Genomic DNA, 16,367 nt, shown 5'->3' on the forward strand with positions numbered 1-16,367 from the left:
GCTTGATTGTTTATTCTTTTCACTGCAAACCGATCAGATCAATATATCACCCATACTACATAAAGCTGACGATCATGGAATTATAAACGACCCCTCCCCCCCTTTCATCCGCGCATGATGAATCATAACGTATACGATCATGTACAGTTTAATTTTTTAATATAGCGTGTATCGGCAATAAACGGCAGTTGATAATCTATATATGCGTTTATGCCTATAACTCACGTTCTATGAATTACTGCAGAAAACGATAAAAACATACTTATATTCTAGAAGGTATTTTTGGAAGAATCTATGAATGAAAAAGTATAACGTTCCTACATCCTGAACGATAATCGATGAATGGGCCATAGTAATGTCAATTTAGCAATACAATTTAAAAAGTTATAGCTCTGCAAAGAAGGTGAACATATCCATAGGCTTAGACTGGTGGCAGTGAGCCTACATTGATGGATAGAAGCGTGGCAGTCAATGTGTTAAGGGGATGCAGATCAGAGAAAGACTTTCGTCTCGTTTACATCAGGGTCCCCCATTTATTTTCAATTCATGCCATTTATGACATACACAACATACAGATATAAGAATCTAATCGAATCATCTAAACTAATCTAATCATGACATTTAAGACATGGATGACATACAGATATATATATATATCTCTGCACACCAGACTGTGCTATTAAATCAGGAAGTGCAGCACTATGTGTTGATAAGGCTGTCAGCAGTAGAGCCACTACTGCAGTGCCCTGCGCTGCAACACAACAAGGGTAAACAAGAAACGCTCATGGACCCGCGGTCTCACGCCGACTGCTCGCTTGTGTTGTTCGTTGGATTCGTTTTGGATTATTTGGTCTCAAAACGTACACGGACCCGCGGTCTCACGCTGACTGAGTCGCTCGTGTTGTGGCTGTGTGTCAGACTCTGGAGGCACCCGTCCAGGCGTCCACCTCTACCTCTGATTGGCACCATGACATTTTTACTAGGGATGCTCGATATTGGCTTTTTTACCAATACCGATATTGTCCAACTCTTAATTTCCGATACCGATATCAACCGATACCGATATATGCAGGGTTCCCCCCCCCCCCAAAAACTTAATAATTTCAGGTAATTAACATTACATATCTCTTGTTGTGGAATTAACACATCATTATGCATACTTGACAATAAGTAAAATCAGAATTTGTTCTTACTTGCTTGCATTGGTAAATAAAGGTTATAGAAATGTAAAAAAAAAAAAAAAAAAAAAAGATTTGAAAACAGAGATATTTTCCGATATCACAATTAAATGCCAATATTGGCCGATAATATCGGTAGGCCAATAATATCGGACATCCCTACATTTTACTCAACCTCAGCCAATCGTCAGCATGTTTGTGCTTGTCTCGCGCACTGCCCACTAAACAAGGAAGGACAGAATGCCTCTCAGCGCAAAGATCTGTCTGATGAAAGAAACTGCTTCAATCATAGTAACGCGCCGCATTTTTTTGCAGTAACGGTGTTATTAAGATTGGAAGAGTAATCCGTTAGATTACTCGTTACTGAAAAAACTAACGCCGTTAGTAACGCCGTTACTTATAGCGCTGTTATTCCCATCACTGCCCAGCAATGACCTGAACAGGCTGCAATATGTCCAGAATTCAGCTGCTAGGGTTCACACACACCAAGCCCGGGCACCACATCACTCCCACCCAGTGGCGTCGCGTGGGTAAATAACAGAGGATGCCAAATATCTTTTTTATAAATACTTTTTTTTCATATTTAAGCCAAATAATATATAGAGAGCGAGAGAGATCATTTAGGTTCTAGGTTGAAATTAATGAATGGCCTGATGTCGCCGTCGGAGCGTTTCAGCGTCTTGCAAGATATTGCTGACATGGCAGAACATACATGTATACAGTAGCCTATGGCTCGGCCCATCAAACACAAGCAGACCAGTACAGTATGACTCTGCGAGTCGGCGCCCCATCAAACACAAGCAGACCATGTTTGTACAGTATGACTCGGCGAGTCGGCGCCCCATTAAACACAAGCAGACCATGTTTGTACAGTATGACTCGGCGAGTCGGCGCCCCATTAAACAATAACACAGTATGATATGACACGGCAGAACATAGTTTTTTTTATTCGAACGTGGCCACGAGGCATGTATATTTTCCCCAACGCAGTTTCACTTCCGTGTATGGTTTACGCGGCCGCGAGGCCGAGGCGATGACGTCGTCACGTTTAGCTTTCAATGTGATTTGATTGGTCAATCGGTGGAAACTTTCTGGACTGGCCCGCCCCTAGGGCGGCAAATTTGAAGACGCTAGACTACTTGGCAGCCAGACGGCCCTGTGTTACATTAACCCAACCCCTTTCTTAAGCTCGAATCTTATTGGCTAATAATTGGTTGTGGAGTCCACAACCAACCACAATGTGGATGGACCAGGACGCTAGAAAAAGACACCTCCCCCTCTGCAAATGTTCTCTATTCTGCCTGAGCTGCAGTGAGCACAGAGTGACTGCCAGCCTGCGTGTAGCTTTATGCCAAGCAAGCAGTGCAAAAATTTACCGTAGTGGCATGCAGTAATGCGCCTTTCATTTTCGCGGAAATAGGCTGTCTATTGCCATTCTCTTTGACAAACTCTAACCTTAACCAGCTCCTTAACAGCGCCTAAACTTAACCGTTCTAACCTTAACCAACTCCGAAACAATGCCTAACCTTAACCTTAACCATAGAAATTATATTGCCATTCTCTTTGACAAACTCTAACCTTAACCAGCTCCTTAACAGCGCCTAAACTTAACCGTTCTAACCTTAACCAACTCCGAAACAATGCCTAACCTTAATCGGCGAAAGAATACACGTTAAAAAAAAATCACGTTAAAAAATATTTTTGATGGGATTCGAACTCGCCAGCAAACAAGCCATAGGATCCACAGCCATGTGTCCTAGCCAATTGAGCTATTTGTTGGATACTGAATAAGGGGCGGTGACTTATATATATTGAGCTCCGCTCGTGTCGCATGCGCGGGCACCTCGCGCGAGCACGCCGGCGCACGCACGCACCTGAGCGAGCACGCCGCCGCCGGTGCACGCACGGTAGCATTTGTCTGAAAAGAAGGGCGCTTTACCGCACTAGCGTGCGGTGACGAATGCGGAAGCATTTTTGCACTGCTTGCTTGGCATTAACGTACAGGCTGCCAGCCTGCCTCAGTGAGTCTGACAGAGTGTTAGAGAGAGTGAGAAGGAGAAGAGGGAGAAAATTCTAAAAAGAATTAGAACACACAGATGAAAAATTATGATTTTTTAATTATTATTGTAAACTATATAAAAAAAAATATATATTAACACTTTAAACGCCGATGACGTGTTTAGACGTCATTCCTAGCCATGCTCATTCTGCCGAAGACGCCGTAACTCGTCTTTGATATCAATAATTCAAAAATCTGTGATCGAAATCATATTTCTCCTCCGGAGCCATGAGATGTACTGGTGAGCTCCACTCAACTGTCTTAACGGTTCGAGAGCGCCATCTGGTGGCAGATCGGCCAAGAGGGAGGGGCGCGCCAAACAGGAAGTGCTCATCCATATGTCGTCCGGGCACTCGCGATCGGTAGCCGGACTCCATCTCAACACACTGGATGATCAACCGCTCGCCCTAACTCAATAAACAAAATTTTTTGGACGTATATAGTATTATACAACCTGGAAATGGTTCATCAGGATCAACATCCCATAATCTAAAACGGTCTACTCCACGCTGATCGTCCAACGGCGCGAGGAACATACGGTAAGATCCAGCGTTATTTTCTAACGTATTCCATATAAACTGCTCTGATGACCATATGACCCACACTAGACGAATGGTATAATGTTGCCCACGGAATTATAAACGCCCCCTCGCCCATCCGGTCAATATCAGATGATACGTAGTAACTTCTAGAACCACGTCCAGTTGAAATTTTTTATCTCGCGCCGATTGCAAACTGTATTTCATCATCAATATAATGCATTTGGAGCTATAAATCAAGTTCTGGAGAAAGCTGCAGAAAACGATAAAAACATACTTATACTTTAGACCATATTTTAGTATGAATATGTGAATGAAAAAGTATATCGTTGCTACACCCTGAACAATGGATATAGGACATTGAATGGGCCATAATAATGGCAATCTAGCAATAGAATTTAAAAAGTTATAGCCCTGCAAAGAAGGGGAACTTCTCCATAGACAAATAGAGCTGGCTAGCTGACCTCCTATCCATACATCCCACACCGGAGGCTGCGGTCCACTGACTCTGGTCTCCTCTCCATCCCCACCACCAACCTGTGCACGGTCTGTCCCAGAGCCTTCTCTGTTGCCGCACCCACCCTCTGGGGAGTCTATACTTTCCGTAGCCGCATTTCTGCAGACCCCTCTCTGATTGGTTGAGCGAAGCCCCTCTCCGATTGGTTTAGCTCGTCACGCGGCAAAAGGCGAGCGTAATAATCATATCAAGAAGATAAAAAGAAATGTACTACCAGATTCGTGTATAACGTTATTTCGCGTGACAACACAGCCAGCTGTCAGAAACTGTACATTGTAATGTTATATAACATAACGTTATATGTTATTTCGCGTTTTATTCATAACGTTATGCACATTGTAACGTTATATAACATAATGTTATGTTATTTCGCGTTCATCTCATGCACCTTGTTGTGTATCCTGTTTCTTTTTCCTCATTATTATATTCAGAGTTAATTATATTGTTTACACTGTCTTTCTTCTATTATAACTAGGGATGCCCCAGGGCGGTTAGGTGGCCGAGCGGAGATTGCGTTCGTCACCAACCCCGGAGCTGTGAGCTCCGGGGTTGTCACCAGCTTGGCTGGCCGTCTGCACTAATACAATTGGCTGTATTAGAGGGTGGGAGAAGCTGGCGGGGTGGGTCCGGGTCGTTGTAAACAGCGACTCCTACAGTTCGGTCGGGGCACCTGCTAAGCGCGGATAGGACTTGAGGGGGATAGTGTGGTCCTCCCACACGCTACGCCCTCTCGATGAGAATCCGCGCTGCCAGGTGAAAAGAAGCGGTGATTGGCTGGACGTGTGTCGGAGGAAGCACGTGGTAGCCTCCACTCTCCCAGATGATCTGACTGTGGGGGGTAAGTGCGCAGCGACCAGGAAGGGACTGGGAATTGGCATACGACTAACATTGGGATGGGAGAAAATCGGAGGAAAATGGAGGGGGAAAAAGATCAATAAAAAAAAATAAAAAATAACTAGGGATGCCCCGATCACGTTTTTTGCCACCAATAACGGATCGTCGTGAGCCATATCGGCCGATACCGATCCGATACCGATCGTTTTTGATTACATTTTTTTTAAATTATTTTATATATATATTTTTTTTTTAATAAAATATATATATTATATAATTAGACTTGTACTTGTATTATCTGCGAGACATCGCCACCACGCAACAAGCTCCACTGTCTGTGTGTACTCTAGTAGCCTCCAGCTACGGCCAGGATTCTCCGGAGCTGCAGCTGGACCCTATACTAGAGTAGCCTGCAGCTACGGCCAGGATTCTCCGGAGCTGCAGCTGGACCCTATTGATCATATTCAACAACATGCACTCAGCTCGAATACGCATCGAATGAGTGTTATAAAACATTGATATCAGGAGCTATCTGTGGCTACTGCTGGCCGGCTATATAACGTTGATACAGCGCCTCGGTGAACTATTTAGTTCAGTGGGACATTTCGTTTTGAACAGTGAGCTGGCGTCAGCTAACGTGAGCTAGCTGAGGTATCATACACGTCTCTACTAGACTTGCTGGAGCGTTTGTTGATGTCAGGAGCTATCGGTAGCTGGCCGGCTAGATACCGTTCGGTTAGACAATGCCTCATCATGTATTGGACTGGAAGTGAATGGTTGACTGGGTCATTTTGTAACGGTAGCTAACGTTAGCTCAGGGAGACGCCGTTCTCCCGTCCCACTAGACTAGACCCGTGTTTACATGCGCGCGGGAGGGGCTGGAAGGAGGAGCAGACGCCGCACCACTGTGTGGGAGTGAGTGCAGCTCCCGGTGTCTGAGACAGAACTCAGCGAGTGAGATCGGTTTTGACGATCGGCGAAAATAAAGCATTATCACCGATCACATATTTATACTGATTATCGGCCGATAATGAACGGTGGCCGATCGATCGGGGCATCCCTAATTATAACCCTGCCCATTTGATGTTCCCAAACATTTTGGGAACATCATATTCAGAAAGTATCACAGAGACTTCTATTGACCAAGGAATTAGTTATTATTAGTAAGACACAACATTTCAATCAAACATATAATAACATGCGTTTCATCATACCAACTGATCGTGGTGTGACATTTAATGCCATAACTAGACAGTTACAATGTAACATTTAGATTAACACAGTTAATGCCTAACTAGACAGTTAGAAGAAAGCAGGAAGCCAGCACTCTCAGATTCAAAGTTTTAATTGCAGCCTGGAACATACATGTTTCGGAACCAATGTGTAACTAGACAGTTACAATATAACATATATATTAATTAACCCAGTTAATGCCTTAAGAGAAAGAGTCTGGTGGTCTATAATGTCACTTCGGATTGCTACGGACTTTACTCCTGTTGGGAAACTATAGCGATGGTCTGTGCTCACCACACGAGCCGGCGTCTACCCCGAGCTTCATTTTACCAATCAGAGAGGGGCTTCGCTCAACCAATCAGAGAGGGGTCTGCAGAAATGGGCTCAACCAATCAGAGAGGGGTCTGCAGAAATGTGGCTACGGAAAGTATAGACGTCCCTCTGGAACTCCCTCCCTCCAAACATCCACAATGCTACATCCCTGGACTCCTTCAAATGACAACTCAAATTTGACCTCTTCACCAAATGTATCAATGACTCTGCCTGACTTCCCTCTTATTGTTCCTCTGATTTCCTTCCCCTTTGTCCCCCTCCTCTGTTAAGTGCCTTGAGTTTCCTGAAAGGTGCTATATACATTTCAGAAATTATTATTATTATTAATTCGGAAAGTCTCTAATTATGGCTTTATAAAGAAACAGATTCCAATGCAACTCCTGTCTCTGCCAGAGAAGACCACCAACCTCATGATATAAGATAAAATGGTGAGTACCATAACTAGTTATAGATTACATCAAATGGTTGAATGATAAAGTGGTTGAATGATAAAGGGAGTCTTAATCTTTGAAAAGATGAGAGCTAGAGCTATCTTTCATTTTAGGTCTAGTGGATTCCATAACCAACTGAGATACAGTAGGCTGAGGTTGCTACTAACCTCCATAAAATAATTAGAAGTGTTACTCAGCCAGTCAATATTAAAATCACCATCACAATTATTTCAACATTAGAATATTGAGACAATAGATCTGCCAACTTAGCAATCATTAGCAGATGGAGGTCCCAATAATATGGGGGAAGCAACAGGCAGTGTTTCCCATTAATTACCTAGACTGTTTTTTTTTATATATAAAGTTTGCCAATAGGGATGTATCAGTAGTATTGGCAGTGGTAGTAGTCGTAATAGTAATCCAGTATATATCTTTTTTTTCAAAAAAAATTATAAAATACGTTCAACACGGGTAACCACTTCTGCTTCGTTTCTTTGATGGCTCAAATGTATGCTCTAGTCTAGTTTTGATTGAAGTTTATTCAACATAACAAACATCAAGTACATATATCCAAGCCGTGTTTTGAGCACAAAGTTCATCATAGATCTACCGGTAGTCTCTTTATTTTGCTCTCAAAGTGCACCAGATTGATGCATTTAACTTTAAAATGTACAAAAACTGTTTTTTTTTGTATGCCCCCGGACCACCCTAGAGGCTCCGAGGTTCATCCACCAGTCTCACAAAATCCTGAGGGAAACACTGAACAGCTGTAATTGCATAATTCAGAAAAGAGGTGGGGCTTAAGATATAAAAATAAATCTCCATTATTACACTCAATCACAAGAGTGAGTCTGCATCTCTAAACTTCACTCTGCTACACTTACCAGTGCCGTGTTTGGACCCTGAAGAGCCATCCTTGTCGACTTTGGACTTCCTCTTTTTGTGGGAGTCTGAAGCTGCTGATCTTTTCTCTACGGCTGGAGTGGATAGAGCCCTCTTCTTGAACAGTTCCCTGTCCCTCAGCAAGGCTGGGTCCATCTTGACAGCCCCACACAAAAGGCCAGCTCAATCAACTGAAATCAAAACAACAAAAACTCAGGTTTATGAATAGGCTTCCTTGGGATTTAAACTCAGTTTCTTTGGCATCTTCAATTAAAATATGCTGAACTGAGACAAAGGTTATCTATAAGAAAATCAACTTTGTTTTATTTTGCCTCTCCCCATTTGTTATGATAAATCAAATAACAAACCAGCTGTTGACACAGATGCTAGTTGCTGGTATGCACACAACTGCATTGTATGAGGTTGGGAGAAAACACCAGAAAACAAATGCTCACCCAACGACTCAATGAGCGCTACTCAATGTAGCGATAAGGACATGAAAATTACTTTTCTGGCTCGGTACCTTGCTCGTCAGGTACTGTAATGACAAAACCAACAAAGTCTGTGTAGACAAATTTTTGGAAAAAGAAAATGCTTGAAGATCAAATAAGTAGCCTGATCAGAATGTAGGCCACCAGTGATACCAATACATTGAATAAAAAGGTAGTTGTAGATTTACATATTTTAAATTAAATTGTGCTGTTTACATAAGATAAACATGCACAAGTAAAAGAAAAAGAATTAATCCGAGTTACAAAATATAAATGACATTATTAAACTGTAACCTAGTGGTAGGCCTATTTCTAACATAATTTATATCTCAATATTCAATTAGACTGCCTCATTGTCTTAACATGTAGGCCTATCCTATAATTGAAATGATAACTTCTCCTCAGTCATGACTTTTTTTTTTTTTTTATCCACTTTTTCCTCCCATTTTCTATATTTTCTCCCATCCCAATTTCGTATCATCCAATTCAACCCTCCCCTGTCACGAACGCTGTTTCTTGCCTCCCACAAGCCGGCTGCAATGTGGACTAAGTCATACATAGCACAAGTCCCCTCCGGTACTTGAGGTAACAGCAGTCGCATCTTTTCACCTGCGCAGCTCGATCTCTCAGTGGCGAGGAGTAACGCGTGGGAGGCTCACGCTGCCCCCGACACTTCCTGATTCTACTGCGCAGGCGCACCAACCGACCTGTAGGAGTCGCTGTCCACAACGCCCGATCCCCACCCATCAGTTTCCCACCCCCTAATACGGCCAATGTGTATTAGTGAACGACCAGCTAAACTGAAAGCAATGTGGAGCGCTGGGCTCGAACAGGCGAGCCCAGCGTCTCCGCATTCGTGGCTAGCGCATTGCCCACTACGCCACGTAACCGCCCTCAGTCATGACTTTGGTTAAAGATTAATATGTAACGTTTTCACATTAAGGGGAGACACTGCAGGTGAATAGGGTAAACAAATTAACTAATAGATATCACAATGAAACTTCCCCAGTTGATTACTTATATTAAGACAAGACTTTTTTGTATTACAAGTTTTCTGAAATTGTATGTTTAAATATGCAAATGAGGCATGATCTACTTAAATATGCACTAATTTGCATATAATTCCAGGACAGAAATCTGAACATTGGATAAAGCCATTTTCAAAATTATAGTTTCATTTTGTTGACATATTAGAGCCAAAGGTTATTACAGAGGGGATTTTGGATATCTCTTTTTATCAGTCCATAAATCAGAAAATACTCCATTCAGTAAATTTTTATGGTAAAATTCCATATTTCGCCATATTTTTAGGAATAAAATGTGATATAAATCAGGGTATGAATGCGATATCAACAAACCCTTCTGTAAATACCTTCAGAACATAGATATGAATAGAACTGGAAGGTTTGGTGTATGTGTGTGTTACTGAAGTGGAGATTTCTGGCTCAGAGTATGAGGAAAAACTCTTAAAAATCATTTTTGGGAAAACGCCTTCAAAGTTCTGTATTGTAAAATGCCATACTTTTTTTTTTAAACAGATATTTACAAACACAATACCTAATCAAACCATTAGTAATAAGACAACCTAAACACATGCCTGATAACTGAATAATAATAATGATGTTATTGAACTAAACAGAACTACACACAGGCTACAAACAGTGTAGTACCCCCTAATAGGCAAAAAATATTTGAATAGATATCACTATGAAACGTTCCCAATTTGTTATGTACATATAAACTAAGAAAAAATATATTGCAAGTTTTCTGAAATTTATGTTTATATATGCAAATGAGGCACTTCCCCATTAAATATGTGCACATTTATGGATGCAATAAGGCAAACTTATGTAAAATAAACAACTAAATGTGTGTTATATTGATGTTTTATTGTCACTAGTTTCATAGAAGACATGTTTAGGAAGCAAAATATAACAAAATCTCAAAATCAACAAATAAAGTATATTTGACTATTCACCTGCAGTGTCTCGCCTTAAAATGTATAAAAACCACTAGACCTATATATTTGTATATATATATTTGTATTGAGTTGTGTACTTACTACTTACACTATCCCAAATGTGTCCAACAATGTACAAACCCTGAGAATTACGTCATTTCAATCAAGAATTAAATCAATGGCATCATATCCCCTTTACTCACTTCCTATATTTCAAGATTTTCATTCACTTATAAACCAGAGGTTTGACACAGGGCTACATTATAGCCAGCTACTGCTAATAACAACAACAGGACACGGAGGCCAGGCCGCGTCTATGCTTTTACCACCGCGTTCGTATTTCCGGGTTCCCGTTTTGCGCTCCGATTGGCCACTGACCTACGCTAGTACGCCCCCTCGCTATGAGCGCAGATTTTTACACGACACGTGAGATATAAAGACAGATTTAACTGGGTATAGGAAGGAAGTACCATACGAGTCTGCGACAACAACCCAATAATAAACACTCGAAAGAGCTATTACCAGACAATTACAACAGCAGTGGTGCCTGCTTCAAATGTCACGTATTATAGGCTATAAGCCCGTGTAGATCTATTCGGAATAATAAACATATGTACCCTCTAGCAAAACATGACACAATCCTATCTCCGATAGAGCGGCTGGTCGCAGAGACGCGAGTTGAACGAACACATCGGGAGGAGAATGAATGAAAACTTTATTTAACAGATAGCAGAATGGGTACAATACGGTACGGCTCAATACACACAATTGTTAAGGGGATGCAGTGAATTGTGACCAGGAGAATAGACCAGACGTGCATCATCCTATAATAACCGCATGTCCCCAAAGGCGATTAAATGAAAATCGACTTCATTCATAAAATACGGCAGGCCTGTGTGTGACTATAGTACTTGTTGTCAGCGATGGGATTGTCTTCTTTATAGATAAATAAGCCATTGTTGTTGTAGAGCCGATGATGCATCTCTAGAGCAAGACTCGCTATAAATGTTTCAAAGTGTAACTGAAGAAGACCGTATAGCCTGCTGTACTGAATTGTCCGGTAAGTCTAACTAACAACAAGGCTATATTGCTCCATTCAGTGTTTATTATAATAACCTATTTGAGCTCATCATCACCGACCAGGGAACCCACACTGTGGCCGGATAATAATAAACAATAGCGCAGACACACGCTCATAGCGAGGGGGGCGTACTAGCGTAGGTCAGTGGCCAATCAGAGCGCAAAACGGGAACCCAGAAACACAAACGCGTTGGTAAAAGCATAGTCGCGGCCAGGCCACACTGCAAGCTCAGGTGGAGAGGTATAGTTTGTTTCATGAAACTACACTCCTCCTAGTGGCTGACATTGAAAATTTTACTATTCCATTCCAACTTTTTAATGATTTCAATGATATTTTCAACAATGCATATAAAAAATTTAATAAAAAACAACCACTTTATAAAAGTCGACTTTAATCCACACAAACAGTTATTGGGTTTTCATGACATCGCTAATACAGAATTATTTAGGTCCAGAGTGAAGCAACCTTGCAATGTAAAATGCAATCTGTTTAGGTCACTAGATGTGAGGTTATGAATAAGCAGATTCTTGAAAATCTATTTGATAACTTTTATTATGTCGCCTTTTAAAATGTAGAATCTGTAATACCATCAAACAGCGACCTCTAAGCAAAAGAGCCCCACTTGGTATTGCGCTTCGTTTACACATTTTTATTTAGCAACTTATTATACTGTGAAGTGTGAACATCTCCTCTCTCAGCAGAGCCTGAGGTGTGGCCAGCAGTAGCAATTCTTCCGCTATAGTAGCTGACATTTTTGCCTAGAGGTCGCCGTTTGATGGGATTACAGATTCTACCTTTAAGATATTCCTTTATTGATCTCCTTGGGGAGATCCGGGCGTCATAACAGTATGGGAGAGGGGAGGTATGGGCAGGGAAATAGATGAAGGACCTGAGTCTCCTAAGGAAGAACAGCCTGCTCTGTCCATTCCTGTAGAGGGCCTCTGTGTTGTCCGACCAGTCTAATTTGTTGTTCAGGTGTACTCCAAGGAACTTGTATTTTTCCACCATCTCCACTTCATCCCCTCGGATGGTGATGGGAGTGAGGGGGGCCTCTTCTTGCCTCTCCGGTAGTCCACCACCAGCTCTTTGGTCTTGCTGATGTTGAGTTGGAGGTGGTTGCTGTCGCTCCACCCTACACAGCTCTCCACCAGGGCCCTGTACTCGTCCTTGTTGTCGTCTGTGATATAACTTACTAGAGATGTTCCGATACCATTTTTTCCTTCCCGATCCGATTCCGATAACTAAGCTTTGGGTATCGGCCAATACGGATACGATACAAGTGCATACATTAAAAAAAATGTATATTATATAAATTATATAAAAAGAAATATATATATATTTTACAGCTACAGATACTGTTTTATATATACTGTTTTTTTTAGTAATAACTAGAAAGTAATGGTATTTATTCAACAACAGGTGATTGTATAGATTAGTATTAGTATCATTAATTGACAACTATGCTCAATGAGTTCACCCACGGAAAGGTTGTTGGGACATTGATTCCGCACAGACGTTATACGTTGTTGCACTTGCTATCCAGTCTGCAGAGGCTCTGGCTAGTAGTAGCGTGTATGTTGTGATTTTCGATGCAAAATAAATATTCAACATTCTCTTTTGAGACGCCGCCTCAGACTCTTATCCTTTGGCACTAAAAGCTAAACATTGTCACCGGTATGGCTGTCATGTCATTAATTGCGTGCGAGAGGTCGATCAGCGACGACACTTAACGTTAACGTTAGCCGCGTTAACGTGAGCTAGATGGAAATAATGTAACGTTACTGCCAGTAACTTACTGGTGAAAAAGTGATTTACCTTGGAATACTCCTTTGCCAACAGGTCTGCAGCCACTATTGCTGGATTATGAATAGCCCCAACTTTAGCCAAGGTAACGTTAAGCTAAAACTAGCTTTTCAGCTAGCGCTTCAACTAATGCTAATAAGACCAGCACGCGACCACATCAGAGCTCCCCGTCACATGGCTCTGTCGGGACGATGGCATTTAAGAAAGTATCTGCTGTTAAAATGACAAACAGTGACCCGTTCCCTCCGGTCCTCCTCCACTGCCTCCCTCACTGTCCCGACATCCAAGCTTAAAAACTTTGGAGATCGGGCCTTCTCTCGCACTGCACCCCGACTCTGGAACTCCCTCCCCCAGTCCATCAGAGACTCCCCTACACTCTCCACCTTCAAAGCTCGCCTCAAAACCCACCTGTTCTCCCTTGCCTTCAACCCCCCCCACCCCTAAACCCCCCCCTCCCCTCCAACCTGATTGATGTCTGTCTCCAGTCTTTTTTGTGCTATCAGGCTGTCTCCCCTGTTCCCCCCATGGTCTCATGATCCTTTTGTTTTTGTTTCTTTGCTTTCTTTGTTGTTTTTGTTTGTTTCTTTGCTTTCGTTTCTTTGTTTGTACTCCTGCTCCCGACTACTGTCAGCGTCTTCGGGTTATTGAGAAGCGCTATATAAATTAAATGAATTATTATTATTATTTATTTTAATTCACGGTCGATTAAAAAACATGTTTGTTTTATAATGCTCACTCTCAGCAGGAGGATACTGCACGTGTTGTTGATCAATTACATCATATGGTATCGGAGCATAGAATTTACGTGTAGTCGCCGATACCAGCATTTTAGGCTGTATCGGAGGCATTTCCGATACTGGTATTGGAACAACTCTATAACTTACAATAGAGGAGTCATCAGAGAACTTCTGTAGGTGGCACCTACTCAAGTTATGGCAGAAGTTGGAGATGTAGAGAGGGTGAAGATGAATGGTTACAGCACAGTTCCTTGGGCGGCGGCAATGTTGCTCACCAGTACATCTGACTGGCTGCCCTGTTGGTGAGGTAGCCAGTGATCCAGATCATGCTCCAGCCACATCACCGTGAGCTTCCCCGCTAACTGCAAAGGCTGGATGGTGTTGAAGCCAGGTGCAGGAGAAGTCGAAGAACATGATTCTCACTGAGCTGCGCAGCCTCTCCAGGTGCATGTAGACGCTGTGGAACATGTAGATGATGGCATCCTCCACACCGATGTTTGCCTAGTATGCAAACTGCAGGGGGTCAAGGGAGTCATGCACCAGGGGCTTGAGCTGTTCCAGGACCAGCCCCTCAAAGGTCTTCATGACGTGTGCCGTCAGAGTTACTGGCCTGTAGTCATTGAGGGCGCATGGGCATCCCTTCTTGGGCAATGCAGGAGGTGGGGCACCCTTTCCAGCCTCAGGGAGAGGTTGAAGAGGTGGTGAAACGGTGCTGGTTCTTTTAAGTAAGATTCAACTAGATAAGGCTATCAGTCAACATGACACAGATGCATTGATTATTCATGGCACGTGACAGTGCTTTTGCTTTTCAAAATACACTGAATAGAGGCAAGTTGATACTAGATACAAGTGCTTGGGACTTCTATATTGAAGAGCAGGGGTACTATCACTTACCAGAAATAATCAACGCACCTGTGTAGTATTGATAATGAACTGTAGTCTACAGCCTTAGTTAATGGGCATTGGGCAACATCATATCATAACCTCACACATCTAGAGACCAAAACAGATTGCAACTACATTGCAAGGTGCCTTCAATCTCTGGACCTAAACAATTCCCTATGGATGTATCCCCGACTGTAAATGGCCAGGGACTACCGACTATGGTTGGGCATACCATCTAGCACTGATGCCAGCATCACGTAAAGTTTGAGGCTCCTTTTCATACAACCCTGCTGCAAAGAGAAATAAGAGCTAAAATTACTAGCAAACAAACTGCCTTTAAAAGGGGCACGTCACCAAAAAAAAACATCACATCACAACTCAATGAAATGATAAGGTAGCAGTGCACTTCCTATGAGACAAGGTATAGCTATTTTTCATCTATATCATTTCATGGTGCTGTAATTAACACAACACACGGATTCAATGTCCCCGATGACATACCCGGTGACCATATTCAAACAGTCAAACTAAATTAATGTGTGCAAAACAAGTTTGTGGATGTGAGATTATGTGCAAAATAAATCCGAATAGTTTTTGTGAAGTGTCCCTATAATGTCAACAAACAATAAACTACCGTATCGTTACTTGCCGTTAGTTAGTTACCTATGGTTTATCATTACAACTTTGTTAGGTGCCTAAACTACTAACTGTTAGCTGTTAAGTTAACGTTAGCCGATTTCAGTCAACATTTCAAATGTATCTCGACCCTAAATTTGCTCTCCAACATTAAACGCAGCACGTTTAACGTTAGGCACAACAACAAATGGCACAAAAGTCACAACTTCTGAAACACTAAACGCTAGCTAAGCTACGTACTACTAACGTTACCTTTGTTTCCTCTCTGCTTTAAAAAGGTTGATGAATTATTGTCTTCGGGAAATCTTGACCGTTGTAAACCAGAGGGAATTTGGTTATACAGGCAAACCACTAGCTATCATAGTTGTGTGCTGTGTTTGTAATGCTACAGTAGTTCTTGCTGCTGTCTCGTTTTTATCACTGTGCACTTCCGTCCGTTGTTCGACTTTTCAGACTTCGACAGTCGATCCTTGGATTTTCAAAGCAAAGTGAAATTAAAATAGCCACCTACTGGTGATTCAGAAAACGGCATTTCAACGCATCCCGTTTTCTCTCAATTCTATTTTGGGTCAGTAAAGACAGGTGAGAGAACGTTTTTTTTTTTAACATTATTACTGTTCAAGTGGTGTGTGTTTGTATGAGGGCCGACGTTCCACTCTTGTACTGGTTAAAGTTGCTTACTGTGTAATACTTTCATTCTTCATTGATAAAGAAAAATAATGTCCACAGCCGCTCCAGTGTAAAACAAAGATATCCAAATGGTTTATT

At 42.0% G+C, this 16,367-nt stretch overlaps 1 protein-coding gene across 1 annotated transcript in view; it reads right to left on the minus strand.

Moving 5' to 3' along the window:
* Positions 1-16,022, minus strand: part of LOC311232002 (general transcription factor IIE subunit 2-like) — a 49,328-nt gene extending 33,306 nt beyond the window's left edge. The window contains exons 1-2 of the mRNA XM_084318658.1: positions 15,852-16,022; positions 8,009-8,197 (exon numbers count right to left, since the gene is read on the minus strand). Coding sequence (XP_084174784.1) covers positions 8,009-8,162 — 154 coding nt within the window. The 5' untranslated portion in view covers positions 8,163-8,197; positions 15,852-16,022. The remainder of the gene's footprint in view (positions 1-8,008; positions 8,198-15,851) is intronic.
* Between the last annotated feature and the right edge of the window lie 345 nt (positions 16,023-16,367).

This window comes from Notolepis coatsorum, assembly GCF_963971535.1.
Source record: "Notolepis coatsorum genome assembly, chromosome: 7".
Taxonomy (NCBI): domain Eukaryota; kingdom Metazoa; phylum Chordata; class Actinopteri; order Aulopiformes; family Paralepididae; genus Notolepis; species Notolepis coatsorum.